The sequence below is a fragment of the Mustela erminea genome, chromosome 10 (assembly GCF_009829155.1).
Source record: "Mustela erminea isolate mMusErm1 chromosome 10, mMusErm1.Pri, whole genome shotgun sequence".
NCBI lineage: Eukaryota > Metazoa > Chordata > Mammalia > Carnivora > Mustelidae > Mustela > Mustela erminea.
Window position 1 is genome coordinate 15,702,271 of NC_045623.1, and position 22,435 is coordinate 15,724,705.

General features: G+C 42.1%; 1 protein-coding gene across 3 annotated transcripts in view; it reads right to left on the reverse strand.

The window, feature by feature from the left end:
- The window catches only part of AHCYL1 (adenosylhomocysteinase like 1), a 38,415-nt gene extending 16,343 nt beyond the window's left edge, over window positions 1–22,072 (reverse strand). The window contains exon 1 of one of the 3 annotated variants that reach the window (XM_032303821.1): window positions 21,663–22,069. In XM_032303821.1, the coding sequence (XP_032159712.1) occupies window positions 21,663–21,782 (120 nt within the window). In that variant the 5' untranslated portion in view covers window positions 21,783–22,069. Of the gene's footprint in view, window positions 1–21,662 lie in introns of all 3 variants that reach the window. The other 2 variants (XM_032303820.1, XM_032303822.1) reach the window with 2 other exon arrangements.
- Window positions 22,073–22,435: the final 363 nt, after the last annotated feature.

Genomic DNA, 22,435 nt, shown 5'->3' on the forward strand with positions numbered 1-22,435 from the left:
CAGTAGTCTACAGCTTAGCAAAATCTTTCCCATCTAAAAATATTAGGCTGTGTTGCAAGCAGCTTAGTGATCAGTGCAGTGCCCCATCTCTCAAATAATGAATATGTCCATATTTGAAGTGGGCAGACTGTTCATTCAAGCCATGGCATGGATGGGTGGCTGTCTATTCTTGGAGCTCTCTGATATTTTCATTGCTTACAGATAAGGTGGTCCAGCTATACGAAGATGCCTGATCACCGTGTCCTTCCCCCCCCCCCCCCCCCCCCCCCCCCCGCCCCAACTGCGTGCTGAGGAGAACCCAGATCACAACTTATGCTCTGCCAGTGCCCACCAGGCCTGCTTGCTCCAGGGCCGCCTGACAGCCTGCAGCTCTGTTTTTCTTTTGAAATATGGCCTGGAGCTGTTCACCTTCACATTGTAAACAAAGACACTGCAGTCAAGAGCAGGGTTTGAATATTACCTGTTTTTCCCTCTAGTGAAACCAGATCTCAGCAACAGCCCTCTAAGTTGGGATGGCTTCACCCCACTTACAAAAATATGATCATTTAGGTAAAAACAAAATCTGAAGATGGCTGCAAAGCTGTTCTGTTTACATTACTTCCTATTATCATCATTTCTTCCCATCATAATTAAGTCTCCACTGGTGTACCTCAGTGCTTCTTCAAAGCTGTTATCTTTAAGGAAGGCTAGTTCTAAATAGGATGTGGAATGGGAAAGGGAGAGGGAAAAAGAGATAAGGTAGCTGGAACTTCAAAAAGTATCTGAAAATCAAAAAGTCCTATGTTAAAGAACTATTTTGTGTTTGAATACTCACCATCCCATAAACAGACTTATCCACACCAAGCATGCCAGTGTTTCATTCTTGAACTAATATTACAACTGAAAAAAGTTAGAAGGTCAGATTGACCCATTCTCCAAATAGCACATCCAAATACAGAAGTCTATTTGGCGTGCCTTAAAAACTCAATTAAGTATCAGGCCAATTCAATGTGCTATTTTAAAGCACCCATTCGAAGGGCTCAGTGGGTACAATGGTTGACTCTCTTCCATGTGACAATGAAAAGGATGAAAAGAAGCTTTCCAAAGAATCTGGGATCTGGTGCACCCACCACCTGGTGGGTAAGTGTGGTGACAAGTGAGCTGAAAGAACTGCTGTTTATAATTTATGAAGAAAAAGGGATCACAGGCAACCCAAAACAGTTATCAGCCTCCAGGGAAGACAAACTGTTTAATACTATTCATTCGATTTATCCCAACTGGTTTTTACCATCAGAAGCTGAAAAGTTTACTTCCACAAACACATGTTCTACCTACCCAGATGTTAAATAATAGCTTAGCCACACTTCCTTCCCAGGTCCCACCCAATCTTGCTGTCTAGCTCCTGAATCCCCAAGAACTGAAAGCCATCAGAATTGCACTATGTATAGCCAAGGGATGATGATCAGGATAATACTCATGGAGTGTTACATTCTTTTAGTTAACACATTTGGGAGGCACCGACTAAGTACGCAGCGCTATCCCAGGGAAGATCTATGAAAGGAAATAAGGGCCCTTACAGTCCATAGATTTCGTCTACTGAGAGGGTAACCGTAACACAAATGGCCATCATAGAATTTTACTGCTTCTTGAGGAAGAGCCTAGATATTGCAGTCTAACAGTCTTATCTGGATATTGTTCAGCTTAGGGCTCCAAAATTCAGAGGTTAGGCCAGACATCTTAAGAATCTTGTGATATCACATGCTATCTAGCAGCTTTTAATTTCCTCAGAAAGGTTTCCTCCTAAGGGTGAAGGATAGACTCAAAGGTAAATAGCAATCATTAGGAAAACAAACCATTAAGAAAGCACAGCTTAGAAGTGAGTAGAGGGACTGGTCTATCTTTCTGCTGGGGAGTATGTGAAGGGCCAGTATCCCCCCTTCTGGTACACGACTGATCTTCTGAGGCATTCCCAAATTTACATGATCTGTCCCACTGTCTCCTCCAGCATACTGTATGTGCAGAATTTTCTGCATATTTCTCAGCTAATACTTAGCAACTGAGCAAAAAGATGACTATCAGAAGGTAGAAATTTTAATAAGGTCAATTACTAAGGTGTTGTAACACCTTCCAGGATTCCTACATCTTTTCTAATCCCTCTTCCACACATCTTCTGGCTAATAGATTCCTTCTTCTATAGAATCTACTCTCATCTGCTCTCTTTTCAAAGGGAAGGAAGAGGGTATGGCTATCAGCCTAAACAAAACAGGTGCAAGATCTTGCCTTGATACTTACCACTGATCAGTCTGATTCCATTTCGGATGAATCCAAAGAAATAGTTATCAATAAACACCAATACTTTGGTACAAGAACTATGTAAGTCTGCACATCTATCACACCCTCAATTAGGTAAAAGAAATTTCCCAAAGAAGAAGGGTATCCTCTTCCCAACATGCTGCTCCTAGGTACACCACCAGAAAATAATTTATCTCAAGGGACTCAATCTCAGGCCACTGAGTTGAATCCACAGCCTCCTTCAGTCACTTCTTCCACTCCCTAGTGCAGAAACCAGTCTTCTGAGACTCAGCAGGTTTTGGCTGCTCCCTGTCCTCCTTCCCTGTCTCAAGTTTCTTAAGTTCTCAGTTTCCCCAGATGGGGCCCGAGCTGGGTGGGGGGCGGGGGAGGGTGACGGCAAGATGACTAATCACAGCACATATCTCCCTCCACCACTCCACCTATCTCTGTCTCAAGGGTAACAGGATATAATATGCACATGCACATGCACGTGTACACACACACACTGCCAGAATACACTTCTGGAAGAAACAGTGTTTTCAAAAATGGGACTTAACTTGATCTTTCATCAATGCTGGTGGGAGGAAGGGGTGAGGCAACACCAGGGCTCACACTGCCGAGTCACTTAACCGGTGAGGAAGGAACATAAAGCTTGAAAACCTCTGCCAAAGAGCAGTCTTACCCTTATCAACTACTCCCCCACCCCCCACCCTTCTTATGAGACAATGTACCTCATGGATTTCTATTAGCTCCTATGTTGTATCCTACTCGTTATGTTGTATCCTACTCGTACAATGAGTAGGATACAACACATGTATTTTTAATATATACATTAAGTATAAATATAAATTGTGTGTGTGTATATATATTTTTATTTCTATTTTATTTTATTTTTTTTGTAGAGGTGACTGAAGAAATCTAGATTCCTGGAACATATCCATGACTTCAGTGATACATGTAAGTTCCCTTTCAACTCACTCTCCAACCCCACTGTCCCATTTTCCCAACTTTATTCTCATTTTCTACATGTAAACACTTCAAAAGAATAGTATAATAAACACCTGTATACCCTCCCTCTACACTGAATCCTCCCATTTCCACAAGTTTCTACCTCTGTATATATACACATGCATCCTTTCAAGTGATCCTGCCAAAAAAGATTGCAAACCTGAAAACTCACCAATCAATTCTTCAGAATGAATCTTCTAAGAATAAGGATATTCTCTTACAGAACCACAGTAACATTCTCATACTTTTAAGAATATTAACAAGCCTATATCATCCAGGCTGTGGTCAAACTTCTCCAATTATCTCAAGAATACCTTTCATGAAGATATGGTATGTGCACAAGGGACTATTACATGGTCATAACAAAGAACGACACCTTGCCATCTGCAGCAACCACAGGGTATTATGCTAAGTGAAACGAGTCAGAGAAAGACAAATACCATACAATTTCACTCGTAAGTGGAATTTTTAAAAGCAAACAAGAAAAAAGAGACAGGGGCACCTGGGTGGCTCAGTGGGTTAAAGCCTCTGCCTTCGGCTCAGGTCATGATCCCAGGGTCCTGGAATCGAGCCCTGCATCGGGCTCTCTGCTCGGCAGGGAGCCTGCTTCCTCCTCTCTGGCTGCTTCTCTGCCTACTTGTGATCTCTGTCTTTCAAATAAATAAATAAAATCTTAAAAAAAAAAAGAGAGACAAAAAACACACTCTTAAGTACAGAGAACAAACTGGTGGTGGACAAGAGAAGTGGATGGGAGGAGAACAGGGAAATAAAGAAGATGAAGACTTCACTTGATGAGCACTGAGTAATGTATAGAACTGTTATATCACTGTACACCTGAAATTAATATAACACTGTGTTATTCACACTTGAGCAATTAAAGAAAAAAGAATCTTTCATAGTTATAGACCCAAATGCCTCCCCAACTCTTCCAGCCAGGATGGAATCAAGGTTCACTAAATGCATTTGGCTGTTAGGTTCCTTTAGTATCTGGTAATCTAGAACAGCTCTCCTGCTTTTATTTTATTCCCCTCTGCAGTATTTTTTTCCTGGAAGAGTACAGGCCAGTTGCCTTATGGAATCTCCCTTATTCTGAATTTTTCAGATTAGTTCTTTCCTGTAAATTGGAAGTTCAGTTTTGAAGTTTGACTTGGAAGAGATTAAAATTTTGGCAAGAATATTTCATAGCTAACATTGTATACTTTGCATCGTATCAGGCAGCACATAACATCAGGTTGTGCCATGATCAGTGACACCAAGCTGAACCCTGGGTTAAAGTGAGACCATCAGTCTCTGAAAGGTATATTTTCTCCTTTGCAAGTAAAGGTTAAATTGTGGGGTGTTATTTTTCAGCCTGTGAATATCCTGTTCCCTAGTGACTTTACCATCTGTTCATAATCCTTGCCTGAACCAATTATATTGGGGGGGGGGGGGTTGTTACAGAATCATGGTTTTTTCCCTATCATTCTTTGCACATACATTAACTGGCATTACTTTTGTAAAGAAAAGTTTTTCTTCTCCTTCTTTTACTTTTTTCTTTACTTGTCATTCATATTTTTATTTATCCAATCTGTTACACTAAATTATACAATGAGTACACTCAATGCTCCAGTTGTCCCAAACTGGGCCAGTGGGAGTCTACTTCAAGCTGACTCTTCTGTTTAAGCGCTTCCTTCCTTTCTGGCATAAGATACACTAGATTCACCTTGTTCTTTCTCTGCTTCAGACCTGGAATCATCCATTTCTCCAAGAAGCCCATATTTCTTTCAGTGAGGAATGTTATATTGAAACTAGTTTCTGAGTATATAAATTGAGCTAGTTGTTATTAGAGGTGTCAGTGCTAGTAAGTTCTTTTATGGGACAGAGAAATCTTTTTGTTTACTCATGAGTTTATATTGATATTTCCATTTCAAATTTAACATTGTCTTTTTAAAACTTTTAATTTTCCTATTTGTATTTCTTTCCTCTTATGATGACAGTCTTGGTCTCTAACAGCAATCATACACTTACTTGTTTTATTCTGTAATACATCTAAAACAATTTCAAAATCTTAAGAGTAATATTACTAACAACATGCTACACAGTAAAGTATCAATATTTCACTGAAGTTCTTTTTGTCTTTAGAAAATACCTCAAAGGATGATTCAAGTATGATTTCCTAGGTGATTATATAATCAATTTGATATGTAGTTATTCATTTGTTTCTATTAACAAGCAATTATAAGGTTTCCTTTTTTCTCTTTAATTTTTTGATATTTTATGAAACACACATCTCAAAGTTTTAAAGGTATAGTCAGAGATGTCTCTCTGCCATTTCCAACTCCACCCCCCTCCCCCATCACCATTTTCATTGGTTTCTGGTTTATGTTCATTTCTGGAGATTGAAAAAAAGTATATATTTATACTCTTATTTTCCTTTTCTTACCCAAAAGGCAAAACGCTAAAATATTCTGCACCTTGGTTTTTTTGTTTGTTTTTTCCACTTAGGAAATCACTTTGAATTGGTTCAGAGTATAAGAATCAGTAATTCTTCTTCTTTTTTTTTAAATTAAGGTTTATTTATTTATTTATTTATTTATTTAAAAGAATTTTTTTTGACAGACAGAGATCACATTTAGGCAGAGAGGCAGGCAGAGTGAGAGGAGGAAGCAGGCTCCCCACTGAGCAGAGAGCCCGATGTGGGGATCAATCCCAGGACCCTGGGATCATGACCTGAGCTGAAGGCAGAGGCTTTAACCCACTGAGCCACCCAGGTGCCCCAAGAATCAGTAATTCTTAAATGCTGGGAAGGACTGCAGGTTACTACTATTCACCTTATATGTTTTTAATAAAAAGTCATTAACCTAAAGTCAACCTTGACTTTAAATAGAGCTCAAAGAAATTAAACTGGCAAACCTCACTGCATGGTATGCTGGGGTATTCTTTAAGATGAAAATTTGTCAAATGCTTATAAATAGGTAAAGCTGTACACATCAAATGAATTTTTATGCAAAGAAAAGTTAATAACAAATGCAAGCAATCTATCAATGGACAGATCTAGAAGGAAGATGGAGTTTCTGACATTTTGGAAGGTGGCCACACAGACTGAGTAAATGCCATCTGTATAATTTCTTAGCCTGCCAAGAAGGAGCAAGATTGGAGATGTATAAAAACAATTCTTCCTTCCTTGATCTGGAAGTTTAGCTTACATGAAAGTGAAAACCAACTACATCTGAAAATTCAAAGCCTCTACACATACTTGTTTGAGTGACTGAGTGCCACCTGTAAGTCAGAGCAACTTTGAGGAAAGCTATATCCACTGAGAGGTGCAAGACATGCAAATCCTTGCCAAACAGTTTACAGCAGAACAACTACAAGCAGTTCCATAAAAGCAGTAGCTGAGTTTACCTAGATGTGCTATCTAAACTCGAGACAAACACCCAGCCAAGGTTAGTAAGACAGAAACCCTATCAGTTTTTTAGTTACTATCCATTGCTTCCCATAAAGTATAGGCTCAAGGGAGCAAAAAGTCATCAAAACTCAACATTAAATAAAGATATTAAAGCCCTAATACTGAACAGTGACTATGTAGTAACAGGTATTGTATCCAAATGTGGGTGGGTTAACAGGACCTTTCAGAACCACTCCGTAGACACATAGTTTCAATTTCAAAAAACAAGGTAAAATCACTTTTTAAAGATTCAGCTGCAGGTGGCTTTAGCTTCCACAGCTGTTAACAAAACAGAAAATATTAAACTTCTAGGAGACTAGAGACACAAGGACAAGAATGTGACCAACGGTTACATCAAAAATATAACTATATTTTTCATTCTAGAGCAGTAATGTTTGCCAACTCTTCCTGGCTTTCTAACTTGAGATGTGTACGTTCATTTTTTGATAAAAGTCTCAGGATGAAATCATGACCTCAGATAAACCTGTAAGAAAGAAAATGGTGAAAAGAATTGTTGGCTGTAATGTCTCTGGGGCTATTTAAAAATAAGTACTACCCAGATACCTGGGTAGCTCAGTTGGTTAACTGTCTGACTAGATTCGGGCTCAGGTCGTGACCTCAGGGATCAGACCCTACATTGGCTCTCTGCTGGCTGTGGAGGCTGCTTAAGATTCTCTTGCTCTCCCCCCTCCTTTCCCCGCCACCCCATGCACTCGCTCAGTCTCTCTCTCTCTCAAAACAAACAAACAAAAAACAAAAAGCAAACAAAAAGCAAACCAAAAACTCCAAACACACCAAAAAAACCCCAAAACAAAACTACCTATTTGCTCCAGAATGAATACAGGATAATCCCCTCACTCTATTTCCCAGGCCAGAATACAAAAGTGGAGCTTTCCTGACCCATGACTTTCTTAACGGTCATTTTCTAATGAGTAAAGTGGATAGACGCACAAGGATAAACTCTTGCTTTATGTTGTATCGCAAACTAAAAGTCAAAATCAAATCTGCTATAGGAGGAGTTACTCAGCACGTTTTATCAGTAAGTAACAATGCCAGAACATCACTGATCTCAGTATTTTTCAAACCATTTTTGTTCAAATGTTGGCATACAAAGAACAAGTAAAACCACCTGTAAGCATCACATCAGGACTTTTACTTACTGCTGATCACAAATTTGAAATCCACATTTAAACCAGTATTGTAAAAACAAAGGTCCTGTGAATGCCTGTGTTCTTTTTAAAAATATTTTTATTTTATTTATTTGCAGAGAGACAGAAGATAGAAAGCATGAGTAGGGAGAGTGGCAGGTTTCCTGCTGAGAAAGGACCTGGGATCATGACCTGAGCCAAAGGCAGAGGCTTAACCAACTAAGCCACTCTGGCATCACCTGAATGCCTAGATTTCAATGACGTTCTAGTTTAAGCACTCTGCTTCAACATCAGTGGCCCACAGATATGACTTCTTTATAGAGGATTCCTTACAGAGGATCTGTATTTTCAAAATATTTTAGAATCTTTGAGTGCAGGATTTACTCTTCACAGATGAAAAAAAAGAAAAGGGGTGGGGATTAAGTGACTTGCTGAAGGCAAATTTGCTAACAATGCTGAGATTTTTTAAAAAAAAGGAAAAAGCAAGGGAGACAAAAATCCCTACAGGTCCAGTACTATTATCCTTCTTTTGGAATAGGCTGGAATAGCAGCTTTCCCCTGTATTTTCAAGAAGTCAGTTACAGAATAGTCTACTATTGCACAGAAGCTCTCTGAGCTTCCAGATGAGCACTTGTGAATCTAGGGATGGAAAAAAATTCTTTCTGTTCCAAAGTCTACATTGATTTTGGGAGAAGTACAATGATGCAAAGAAATATATTAAAGTTGCCAACGAATTGCCTTGAGGAGTATGGTTCCTTGGGCTGGAAAGGGTGAGGACAGAGTAAGAGACCAAACATTGTGGAAGCAAAAAGTTCTGTGCTGGCATGTATGTCCACTGTCTTCTGGTGGCAGAATGGGGAGGAGGAGAATGCACAGGCAATCTAACCCTGACCACTAGGATGAGAGAAATGACCCCAAAATGTCTTATAGGCATCAAGAGCAATGTAGAAATTTCATCTGTATTTATTATACAAGGAGATTTTCAAATTTGGTATGGTTAAAGCCAACCAATGATTTTTTTTTTCATCATCCGGGAAACCTGCTATTTTCATAAGAAATGACCATACTTGAGGGGCGCCAGGGTGGCCCAGTGGGTTAAGCCTCTGCCTTCAGCTCAGGTCTTGATCTCAGGGTCCTGGGATCGAGCCCCACATCGGGCTCTCTGCTCTGCAGGGTGCCTGCTTCTCCTTCTCTGCCTGCTGCTCTGCCTACTTGTGATCTGTCTCTCTCTGTCAAATAAATAAATAAACTCTTAAAAAAAGAAAAAAAGACCATACTTTAAAACATGCAACAGAAAATACATTTTAAATGTGTTTTTTAAGGCAACTTATTTATGTTGTGCACAATGGGAACGTGGGCGTTTTACCTCTCACACACAGCACAATTAGAGTATATGTCCTTAAACTGAGAACTCCACCAGGTCCCTTTCTCACCTGTGGTGTGGTATTCAAAAAATCTACTCCAAGTCACCTTGCATCTTCTTATGTGTCTGAAAGATCTGGCATATTTATAGATCTTTCTGTAAATCTTTCAGATTTTTCCAATACAAAACAAGTTCTCTGACTTTACAACTAAAAAATAGTGTTTTTTTTTTTAAAGATTTTATTTATTTATTTGACAGACAGAGATCACAAGTAGGCAGAGAGGCAGGCAGAGAGAGAGGAGGAAGCAGGCTCCCTGCTGAGCAGAGAGCCCGATGTGGGACTCGATCCCAGGACCCTGAGATCATGACCTGAGCCGAAGGCAGCGGCTTAACCCACTGAGCCACCCAGGCGCCCTAAAAAATAGTTCTTATATGGTTATTAATTTTATTGAAGTGTTCTGGATTTAAGCAATATGATTATTGAATTTTGATTTCATATCTATGGTAGGTATTTAAACTACTCATTTAATGAATGAAGAAAACATTCTGGCTATATGGTTTAGGATAATTTTTCCAAAAACTGAGTAGCAGGTTTTAACTATATAGCTTACATGCTGAATAGAACCTTAAACAGTCCCAGAAGTGAGGTCTGAAATTCCTCTGATCATTCAAAGGGCTTTTTTAAAAATAGAAAATAAATTGGTGGTATGATTCTATTCCCCTAGATTAGGGAGATTTGGTTTTTAATGGATCATTGAGCAAACATCGAGACATCCATATATTAACAGCAGGTTGGAAGGTTTCATAGCAGATCAGCTTTTCCATATGCTGGACAAACTGGAGCAGTTACAACTGAATCATCTAGAGCCTCCAGTCTCCTTTGGCGGGGGACTGTGGGGTCTGTTCTTTAATGGGCTCTGAATGTACAGCAGTTTGGCTTAGAAGGCCTTGAATACAGCACTTTCTCAGTGTGGGTCTGGAAAGTTCCCCTTAGATCTCTGGAAAGAGAAACAAGAATTCCCTGTAAAGATCACCCTTCAAGAGGTCTTGATCTGTAGTTATGCTAATGATCAGATTCCAGGGAGGTCAAGGTAGAACTGGCACAGGGCTCTGGGTGCTCACTGTGCTCCAACCTCTATTTTGGCTGTGTCCTTTCTACAAAATTCTTTTCCCAGTGTCCCAAATGAAATTTCATTCATACTTCTGCAGTATATGTTATACATGGTACTAACTCTAAGGCAGGGTTTAGCCATTCATTCAAGTCAAACACCCAGTCTCCCAAGGACAGAGACATATTAATATTGGTATACATAAAGCAAAGCTTGGTCTGCTCTCCCCTTTTTATCCTGAGTTCTGTTTGGTAATAAAGGAATAGTGGCAGACCCTTATGGAGTAAAAAAGAATCTTCTTTTTCCTTTTTTTTTTTTTTTGGCGTGGGTCTCAAACCTACTCCCTTTGGCTTAAGGCTACCTGGCTTGCCAGCTCAAACACCTTTCTGGGTTCCACCCTACCTTGTTTCCTCTCATCTCTCTCCAGTCTTTTTGCTCCTTGGCTATTTCCTCAGCCCCTCATCAATCAGCTCCTTCTGTGAGGCTGTATGCTGAAGCCAGAATTTCGCTAAAACGTCCTCTCATGATCTTTACAATTTTACTACACTCTTAGTCTAGGAATTGATAATATAAATTATCATGTTAAGAAAATTCTCATCTTCTGACCCAACTTTTAATCCACTGAGTCCAAGAGGCTCAGTCAACCAGAAATCAAGAGGTGGGAATGGGAACAGTGTCAAAATCATTCAAAGAGCGCAGACTCAAGAAATGCTATTGGTGTAGTGGAGGCTTAGAAATTCCTTGCACTTGCTTTTTTAGAGGCACCCTCAAGTTCTTTACAAATGGCCTTGGCTATGCATAAGAAGAAACTACAACCCAATGTGGCTAGGACAGAACAATCCCAAATATCCAACTCATGGCCTGGCCTGATCCTAACCACCAGGTTCTCAATTCTAGACAAGCATTCTAGGTTTTTAGCCTGGGTTTATGGATGGGCACCAGGTTGCCAACTCCCCTTATATGTGAATTGTCTCATATATACACATAATATTTACACTAAAATGTGTGTTTATTTTTCTGGAAGATAAACACAGTTCTGATAGGGCTCCAAACCCCAGATGGTTAAGAACCACTACACTTGACTTATGTGACCCGAATAATAACCTCTCAAGAATGTAAACTCCAGAGGATATGGATATTTGTCTTGTTCACTGTTGAATCCCAAGTGCCCAGCACAGGTCCTCAGATATAACAGTAGATGCTCAACCCTGAGCTGATTGAGCTGAATGATTTCTGGTCACAGTCTATGCTGAATATTTTGGAAAAGAAGAGTAACCTTAGGCTATTTTCAGGACCTCTCACATGGGGCACAAGATTTTTCCTCAGTGCCAAAGTCATTCAAGGTAGGTGGGAGCTACATTACCATCCCAGTATCAGATTTCATAACAATTTTGGCCAGTCTTGCTAGATAATATAAAAGACTGGTTCTAAATATGGGATCTTTCAAGTTTAAGTGGTTTCAAAAAGCATATACTATCCTATTCTCCACTTGCTCCTATCCCTCAACTCTTACCTATTCTGAATAAGGAGATCTAGGTTAGGGTCCTGAAATGAATGTTTTGAAAAGCTCCCTAGGTGACTGATTTCTTCTGTTCCTTTCACTCCACGAGAAGTACTCATCGAAGACAATCTAAGCAGGATCCGAAAAAGCAAACCCAAGCACAGTGAGTTCACCAGGCTCTTAAAGCAACTGAAGGCACACAGGGAACAACCGGGTTAGACACAATTCGTTCAGAGATAAAACAAATACGGCAAAGGAAGAAGAAAATCTGCCTCTTTAATACTAACTCCATCTGTCAGGTACAGCCAATCCATTAAACAGATCTACAGGGTTTAGGAGAACATGACAAAGAGCTTGTCGTAGGAAGACAGACTGTATTTTTACAATGGCTTGGTCCAAAATCAGTAAGAATTGGCAAGGTGCTCTCATTCCAAACATGCCCAGTGTTCAGCTAATCCCCTCCCTGTGGAGTCAAAAAAGAATGTGCAGAATTCTGAACCCTCTATTCCTCAAATAGGAGGGGTTCCTTCTTCTGAATGCAAGGCTTGAAACTAATCTCATCAACTCTCCACTCCTAATTACAAACTAGGTAGACGAATGAGATACCTCCCAACGTGGGTGCTCTCCATCTAACCTTTATGATTTGTAAATATCCTTTACCCCATCTCACAAAAGTCATGCCTCAGCCAACCTCAATTTATTTTCAACTGGCAAATAAGAGCAGAAACCACCCCCAGAGTAATGTTTTCCCCGGGGAAATCCTGGGGAAGGGGTGCAATAAGGTCAGTGCCTCCAGCATGCGTTTTCCCTGGACTTACAATACAGCTTATTACATTTAGAACATCATGTTCCCAACCAGCTTGGTCTCTTTTCTGTTATAAATCTGAAGTAAACAGATTCTACAGCAGCTACAAGTCTGTTACCAAGGCCACTGTATTGATCAGTATAATTAACATTCACAATTCATCTAGTCCAGCATGACAAGCCAGCTGGGCTACTCTCCATAAGAACTGAACACTGGGAATCTTCATGTCTTGCGTGCTAAGAAGTCTGGTGGTCTGAAGCTGGGCCCTAAAACTTGTAGGAGACTACCTGGTCACCCACAGGAAACTAAATTAGTTACCAGAACAAACACACACATCTGTCTTCTTTACAAAGTGCCTATTTCTACCTCCCAAACTACAGAGGTCTGAAGGTCTCCCTTTCCCCTGAATCCTGCTTACATCACATACTTAGGGAAACAAAACACACAAAATCCTCAATGCCAACTAGAGCCTGATTCCTGGTTAGGACAAGCACTGGCCCAGTTCCCAGAAGACTGTAACTCTGAAGAAGGTGTCTTTCAAAGACAAGGGCATATAAAGCTTTTGAACATGGAGCTCAGCCATTGGTTCAGAAGAGGCAGCTAGCGTTGCAGAAGGAGAAGAATCAGAAGTTTGCCCACTGTTGTTTATTACTTTTAGGACTCCAACACAAACTCCAAAATGAAACCGTTCAACTCACTGCCGGCCCTCAAATCCCAAATATCCTAAGAGTAAGCCTCTGCTCCTTAAATCAAGAGCATGTGTAAACCAGAACACCACTTTCAACTTAGGGCAGTGTCCTTAATGCTAAGGGTTTAAAGCTTGGTGGGACATCAAATTACCTTCTCATTACATGTAAGGATATCCCTAAGCTTCTAGCCTACTGCCCTGTGGTTTAAAACTTGGTGGGACATCAAATTACCTTCCCATTACATGTAAGGATATCCCTAAGCTTCTAGCTTACTGCCCTCTGGTTCTTGGCTACTCAGCTAAGAAGCTGGAGGATTTGTATCTCAACAGCCTCCTCCCTTACCTCCTATTTCAGGCATTATAAAGAGATCTACTAGGCTGTTGGAAATTATCAATTTCTCACCTGCAGTTTTTGGTATTTCCATTATCACCCACATGAGGGGGATCGAGTTAAAAAAACAACCTTTTGCCAACTGAAAGGGACAGGGAGCCAAAGCAACCAAGTGAGTCCAACTCACTTTCTCCCAGTGATAATCATCTCACAATATTTTCCTCCATAAACAAGTACTGACAGTACTCCTATGCCAGGCATTGCTATACATAAATGTGAGATATGGTCCTTGCCCTCAGTATGCCTGGGTTACAGAAACCAAATGAAAATTCAGATTCAGGTATTAAGTCAGTCCTGAAAATAGTTTTGAGAAATACTACACTGAAATCAAACCTATTTTTGAGAGATACAGAGAAACAAGTTATTTTGTTTAGTTTTAATAGTGAGGCATGTGAGTTCCCTAAACACTCCTGAGAATCAGCTCTGAAGCTTTGGAGGCACCACGCTTCACATGAAGGGTAGAGGGTATGAGACAGTGTAAGAACCCCTGGAAGTTGCTGAAATGCTTGTTTCAGTATGCCTAAGTTCCTGAGTTGAACCCTCGAGGCACTGATAATGAGTCTCTTGGGAAGCTGAGGAGCATCCCAAAGAGGGGGCTGGCAAAGAACACCAACAACCTCGGCTTTGTTTCAAGGACAAACTGCAAGTTGGAAACAATCTCAGCAGTTTCTGCATCTGTAAAGAAAAGAGACACTACAGCTGAAAGACCTCCGCTTCTAAATCAGGGTTTTTAACCCAGGATCCACGAATGCGTTTCAGGAAGTATTGCAAGTCCTCTGAAACTTACACAAGTTTTTGTGTTGCTGAATCTTCCCAAAGAACTGTAATTTTCATAAGATTCTTAAAGGGATCTATGACTCAAAAGATTAAGAACCACTGTTCTAGAGTTTCTAATCCAGTGACTATCTCAGGAGCATCCCTCAAACTGGCAAAAGGGAAACCTATTTCAGTTCTCTAGTTTCCATACAGACTCACCTACTTACTGACCTCTCTCCTAAAAGGAGAAACAGAGATGAGGGTGTGCACTTTGAAAATTCAAGGCGAAGAGCTCTTTTCTACATCTCCAAAATAAAGCTAACCATCCTGAGAGCCCAAATAAATCTTTCTCAAGATCTTTGAGGAGGGAGGAGGCCAAAACAGGCAGAACAGAACCATGGTCCTACTTACTTATTCTAATAGGTCCCGTTTTTTGGTTTCAGGATCCTAAGATCATGATGAACACAAGCCATAGCCCCAGAACTCTGACTTGAGGTCAAGCCAGTCCTGGGGGAAAGGAATAAAGTAATTCCCATTATGTCTGTGGAAATCTGTGCCCCAAAGGTTCACCTTAATTAATAAGTACCACAAGAGCTGGAAACATTTACAAACAAAACAAGACAAAACCAAACCCAGAACTTCCAAAATCCTGACACTATTCAAACCACAGTGCAATGGACAGCTTCATTCAGGAGATGAAAATGAAACACGGTTACACTCATCTCCTCTGGGCCTTTAACCCCTCCCTCGCTCACTCACCAATTCCCCATCTAGCTCACACATTAGCGTTTTCCTTGGCACCTGGAACATACAGCATGCTCAGCGGGATTCCACTGACGCCACTGTGCACGCACACACTCTTCAAGAAAGAAGAGAAAGGGCTTTTTCTAGTTGGGCAGATTTTCAGATTTACAGAGAACTAAGCCTGAGGCAGGTCCAAGATGAACAGCATGGAACAGTGGGCAGTCCCAAGCCCTCCTGTTCAAGCCTTGTTCCACCACACAACTGAGTACCAGGTGTCCACTTTAGCAGGGAACTGGTTTGGGCTGGTGAAGGAGAACATTTTCAGCCCATTAAGCTCTACAGGTAAAGTACAGAGGCATGTCAGCTGAGGTACTGGGACTTCTGTGGCAAGAAAGCAGGAGCATGCTGGGCCAGTCCTACATTTGTGTTTCTTCAAGGTCTTTTCTTCCTCTCAACCACAGGATTCCAAATACTACCTCTTACCAGTGGTTCATTATGCTTTTTCACTTTGTGACCCGTTTGCATAGTAAATGATTAAGCCCCATTGTATATTGCTAAGTAGCACCAATCATTATACTCATTCTGAGATTAAGGCACCCGACTGAATCCTTTGGAAAAATTGAACAGAGATAGGAAAAAAATGAGACCAGTCTCAGTGTCAACAAAAGCACGGGTGTTCCACCCTAGTTCTGTAATTGCTTCAGAGCAAAGGCCACACACTTCTGCAGGAGAAAATCAGTTAAATGTAATTAGCAGCAGGCTGTTTAGAGCAAAGAGAAAGAGTACCTGAGGGAGGGAGTTGGAATACACAGGGATGGGATCTGATGGTGATTATATAAAAAGATAAAATCACACCTCCAAAGGGTCTTTGGAATTGTTTTATGTAATTCAGGGATTCTAGTTTGGGAAGACTCCCAGATGATTGCAGTTTGAGAAAATAAACTCCTGGACTCAGCTAGCCCACTGTCTGAAAGGCACCCACCTTCCACAGGTGCACTGTGTGATGTGAAGGGGGGGGGGAAGGGGTCAGGTAGAGCACGCCCCATTTCTATCACAAACTCTAGGTTCTCCCGTTGTCTGCGCACCTCTGAGAAGTCCACTATTTTAGTGTTCAATAGGTTTAAGTCCTACATAAAATAACATTGTTCTCGTGGAAAAATTTTTTCCTGTTGAAAAGACATTCCAACAGAAACATTGTTGTTTTGGCTCTTAATTTAAGACCATTTCAAAATTCCATATAAACCAGGGTACTTTTCAAAGTTTACAGAGGCAGTCACCACAGCATGGTGGGACAACAGATCTAAACCAGAACTGCACCAGGCAAAGGAAAAATATGGTCCCTCTAGTTATAAAGGAACAAAAGCGCTAAGTAAATTTACTAAATGCTAATCCCCTCAGCAATCCCGTAGTACTATCATTATTCCTCATTTTACAGATAAGAAAATGGAGGCTCCACAGATTCAGTCACTTGCCCAAAGTCACATGGTTTTTGGACGCTAGGGACCCAACTCCAAAAATCAAGTGCTTAATGTACATTGTACTTCTCAGTTTTAGGAACAAAAAGGGGAAGTTAAAGAGATCTTATGTAACAGCTAAGCAAGAGTGGGAGAGCAAGAGAACTACCTGAATGAGTCAAAGGGAAATATGGAATTGTAAGAAAAAAGGTGACCATACTTTTATGTGAAGTTTTAACTGCTTATATTCAAGATGCTGACATCGTTTACTGACAAGGGTAGGAAAGACAATTTGTGGTAAGAATCTTATTTACAGATCATAACTTCTTGAGGTGGCAGAGTAAATTTATGAAGTCGCAGGCAACTAGAAATCTACAAGATTCTATGTATCAAAATATCCTTATAAGTAACTTCACAAGAATACATAGGGAAACACACACTGGACCCAAATGATACCCCCCCCCCATAAAACAAAACATAACACGACTGTAATCTTGCCAGCAAGGGATCTAGACAATGAACAAATTATAAGATAAAAGTGTAAAGGAACTTAGAACAAAGTAATTTGGAAACTAGTGTCCAACAACCAAATAAGAAAGCGAGATAATCAGTATCTGTGGAGAAATCCAAACATGATCTTCTTACACCCTTGACTTCTGTCCCTAAAACAGCAGCTGTCCTGAAGAGAATCAAGAGATTCTAATAATGTAGAGAAGATAGGAAATATTCACCTATTAAACCTCTTCCTGGTGAATCCCAAGAAGTATTGGTGCAAATTCAGTAACACTGCACCAAGAATTAGCCATAACATAGCCCTGATGAGAAGAGGAGCAACCTGCATTCCACCCGACAGGTTAATAGCTAAGTAGGACTCACTAGGGCTCTACTTGCTCTCACTAGCTCACCCTTTTGATAAACTGAGGCTGCTATATGTGCTTTATTCAAAGAATATCCTACAAGCAAAAGTAGTAGTGTGTCTTCTCTTTTCCCCTACTGCTGGTGGTAAAAGTCTGTCTGCATAGATCTTAGGTTTAATGCCCAATGTATCACTCTGGAGAGTACCCCCCCCTTAAATATTCGGAAGTACAGAGTGTCCCCCCAGGAAACGTTTAGAAGTGCAGAGAATAGCAAATGCTCTGACAGGCTTCCAGAGAAGTCCATCTTCGGAAGTTTCATCAAGCTGGAGATTTGGGTTTACTCTTAGAAAAAAATAAAATCAACTCGATACAATGTCTACTTCCAAAGCCCAAGGACAGCTCTCACTCCTGCAATACAAAGTAGCAAAAAGAGGGATAAACACCCAGGATTATGGGAACTAGCAGGTTTATTTGGGTCTACCAGTAACTGCCAACATTAAACAAGGATCCTCTTTAGTTGAGGCACAATGTACACTACCCTTACAACTAAGGAACCCCTTTTCCAGGGCGCCTGGGTGGCTCAGTGGGTTGGGGCCTCTGCCTTTGGCTCGGGTCATGGTCCCAGGGTCCTGGCATGGAGCCCCTCATCCGGCTCTGTGCCTGGTGGGGGGCCTGCTTCCCTTCCTCTCTCTCTGCCTGCCTTTCTGCCTACTTGTGATCTCTGTCAAATAAATAAATAAAATCTTAAAAAAAAAAAAAAAAAAAGGAACCCCTTTTTCCACCCCAATTTTCCTGGCAATACAATCTGAAATCAACAGTAACAGTTATGAACAAGTCTTACCATGTGACTCATACTACAGCTGTTAATACTGTCCCATGAAAATCTCCTTTAGAACTCTGGGTCGGCCAAAGCTGTCTTCCCAGGTAAATGGTACATGTATTACCTCCCACATCTGTTAATGCAACTCCATTTATCATCTGACTCCTAGGAGGGAAGAGTTGCATGTGATGATCAGCCTCATCAATTGTCTTAGTCCTCAGGGTTAATATTTTTTCCCTTCCTTCTACACTTTTGACTTTTTCTTTTTTAAAGATTTATCTATTTATTTGAGACAGCGAGTGAGCGCATGGGTGGAGGGGAGAGGGAGAAGCAGGCTCCTCACTGAGCAGAGAGTGGATGCAGGACTTGATCACAGGACCCTGAGACTACCACCTGAACCAAAGGCAGAAGCTTAACCAAATGAACTACCCAGGCACCCCTGTTTTGACTTTCTATCTATATTGTATGTATCTTGTGTGACAAGCCATCTCAAATGCTCTCTAAAAAGATAGTAAGTATACCAACAGACTTTCTTAAAACCACTTTTGCAATCTTATCTCCTAACATGCATCTATCTCTACCTGTTCCAAATGAAAAGCATTCATTTGGTAGATGAGGAAACTGAGATACAGAACCTCACTTGCTTAAGGTAGCACCCATTTAGTTGACTTCCTGACACCTAGATCAAACCTTGAATCAAACCAACACGTTCCTATTAACTTCACAGTACTGTGGTAGACCCTGGGGCATACAAAACTAAGTTACAATTATCGTTGAAGAATCTCAATCTTTGCTCTTAAATGATGGACATCTACTCTGCCCCCAAAGTGAACAAAATTTCACCAGTTACACTGGAATCTGATCTAAGGACCATCAAGGTCACCCTAAAGTGACCTATAGCCTGACTGGCACCTCACTTTCTGAGGGGCCCTGGGGCTTGGAATGATCTAAGGATTACTTAGTCTATAGCCACATTGGCATCCTCACAGGGTAAGGCCGGCACCATCTGAAGAGGTCTTTTTCTTATATCACTCAGAACACACCACACTGCATTTTTTCTCTTTTCTCAAGCTTTCTCACATTATCCACACATGGCAGAGGTACAAAAGTTACTTAAGTCATAAGGTCCAATTCAGTTCTGAAAAAACGGATCACCTAGAACTTGCTATGTGACCTTGACCAGTCCTCAGTCAACTCATTAACTAAATAAATGCCTTTTATCATCACTAGGGGAAGGGTAATTAGTCATCATAAATCACTTTAATACAAAGTGCTGTGTAAATGCTAAACAAACCTCAGGCAGAGCAGGATTAATAAGAAACACGGGGGTACATTTACCAACAAATGGAAATTTATAATAGGGTCTTCCCACATTCCTGGCAGAGACTGCTCATTTCAGCTAATGCAATGAGTCTTTAAAATCATTAGCATTTGGCTTGACAATAGTATACATGAACAATATTCCTCCTGGGAAAAAAAGAGGAAAAGGAATATTTATTCTTAGTAGATGGTCCTACAGACTTCTCAATTACTAGTTAGCTAGGTGGGCAATTAATATTTGAATACCTACTACACGCTAGGTATAAAGCTAGGCACAATACATACACGGGTGAACAAGAGTCCCTGCCTTTATGTAGTTTACAATCTACAATACAAACTTTGCCTTACTAATAAGTAGCACTTGCAAGAATACGGTCTTACTAAAATTAAGGCACGTAAGAATAAAGATGCTTAATCCCTGAAGCTATTAGACAAAAGAGGATAGGCTAATGGGGAGAGAAGAGTTCAGGGAATTAGGGTACCAGGACCTTCCTCTAACTCATTGTAGGTATTACCCTTAAGCATTCTTAGAAAGGCTGTGCCTGTGATTCCAAATAGTGCAGATTACAGTTACTGCCCCAACAAAGCAGTCAACTGAACTGAAAGTGCTAAAAATAAGTTAATCAGACTCCACAGAATCAAAAGATCTTCTACTACCTTTTAAAGGCATTCTACTGGTACATTTCTCAATTTTGTGGGAAAAAAGAGCTACAGCACACAATGGCGACCTGTCTTTTCAATCTTGCGTTTGATTTCTGGAGTGGTAGATTAATCTACTTTAAAAACAAAGTCATCCCTCCCACTATGACAGCTTAACTAAATCAGGTGTAGGAGCCTCAAGGACTATAACTATTCCTGCAAACCTTGTATGCAGCTTACACAAGCACTGCATCCCATCAAACACTGCAGGCAGAGGCAGCCTTGAAACACTGTCTTTACAGAAGGGAAATATTTATCCAGCTTCTCACTGGTTTCAGAAAGGTCACCTCTCTGCAAAGATTCTCCCGTCTACTGTTAACTGGGTGCCAGGTATGTGGAAAGTCAAGATGCGGTTGACAGCAAATGCTTACAAAGCACTTGGGATCCCAATTCCACCGTTCAGAGAGCTAGTTAGGCTAAAATCTCCAAAGGTTGCTATTTAATCTTTCACAAGAGAATTGGTAGGGTGTCCTTTGAGCTCATCCCGCAGCACAATAGACTAAACTTGTTCTGCCTCAGTTAAGTGCGGTAAAGAATGAGCAATCCTTCCTTACCACCCACCCCTCCAACCCACCCAAGCTCCTTTCTCAAGGGATGCCTAAGTGATCTATTCACATGACTACGATCAACCTATATCCAAGACAGGGTCTGCTGTCACCAACCTCCAAACGTTAATATCTTACATATGTCGAAGCAACTGGACGAGCGTAGAAGGTGAAAATCATACTTTCCTTTTCAATCTCATATTGCCCTCGCTGCTTTCACCTGTATAAAAGAGCTAGCTCCACGTATTTTTTCCTCTTGCCTCCAAGCTAGCACGCAGTTGCTGGATAAACCAGCCACTGCTCCCAAAGATTTGCCCAAAGCAGCTCTGCCAGACTTACCCACTCACCTGAGGGGTGATTTTCTGTACAGCGCCATCCCCTGGGGCTGGTCACAAGGGTCGACTGAGTTGGCTCACCACGGCCCCCCCCAACCACTCCCCACCCCCGTCTTCGAAAGCCCCTTCATCCAGGAAAAGTCAGCCGCAAATTTAAGGCCCGGCCCTTTCGGATTTCAGAAAGATACCGGAGGGCTAGGGCCAAGGGACAAAGGAAAGTGAGGTCAGGGGCGGCCTTTCCAGCTCGGGATAGGCCTGGGGTCACTCACCCCCCACCCCTCACACCACCTCGGTCGTCCCGGACTACCTCAAACCTGGCCCCTTAAGTCCCGAACTAGCCGAAGCCCGGGCCCTGGGCTAGCTCGCGCCCCTTCCGCGAGGCCCCATCCCAGGCCCCCGCCGCCACCCAGAGCCCCCGCACCTTCTTGGGCGCCTTGGTGACGGTGGCCATGAAGGAGTACTTCTCAGCGTCCTCAATCTCCTTGGCCTGCTTCAGCTCCTCCCCGACCCCGGGCAGCGGCATCGCGTCAGGCATCGACATCCCCCGGCCGGCCCGGCCCGCGGCTGACCCGCCGCCCCCGCCTCTTTCCCTCACCCGCGCCCGCCCGCCCGCGCGGCACCCTCAGACACGCGTTCGCCCACCCTCCCGCAGAGCCCGCGCAGAGCTGCGTCCGATGCTAAGGTGCTGTGGCCAGCGTCTCGTCCGCTCGGCAGTCTAAACCAGCCAGACAGGGACGGCGGCTACAGGAGCACCAAGAGCAGCAGCTCCGAGGTCCGACCGGCCCGCGCCGCCACCTCCGCTGCACGCAAACACGCACGCAAACTAAGGGTAGAGGGCGGTGACGCCACGTCAAGTACTGGCAGCTTCGAGTGGGGCGGGGTCAGGGGAAGAGGCGGGGAGAAACGGCGCCCTGCCGTGACGTCGCCACGCTGGATCGGGCTACAGAAGCCACGCCTTCTTCTTCCCCGCCTCGCTGGTTCCCAGAGTGAGCTGGATACCTTCCGACGCCAGGTGGCGGCATCAGCCCTGTGAGCGGCGCGTGGTTTCCTCAAGGACGCCTCGGAACTCGGCGTGGGGGAGAAGGGGTTTCTTTGGGCTGTGGAGTTCCCCCACCAAGACCTCTGAGGGGCATAAGACTGACGTTTGGAAGCAAAAACCGGAGTCCTACGTGACACATTCTACAGCCAGTACCA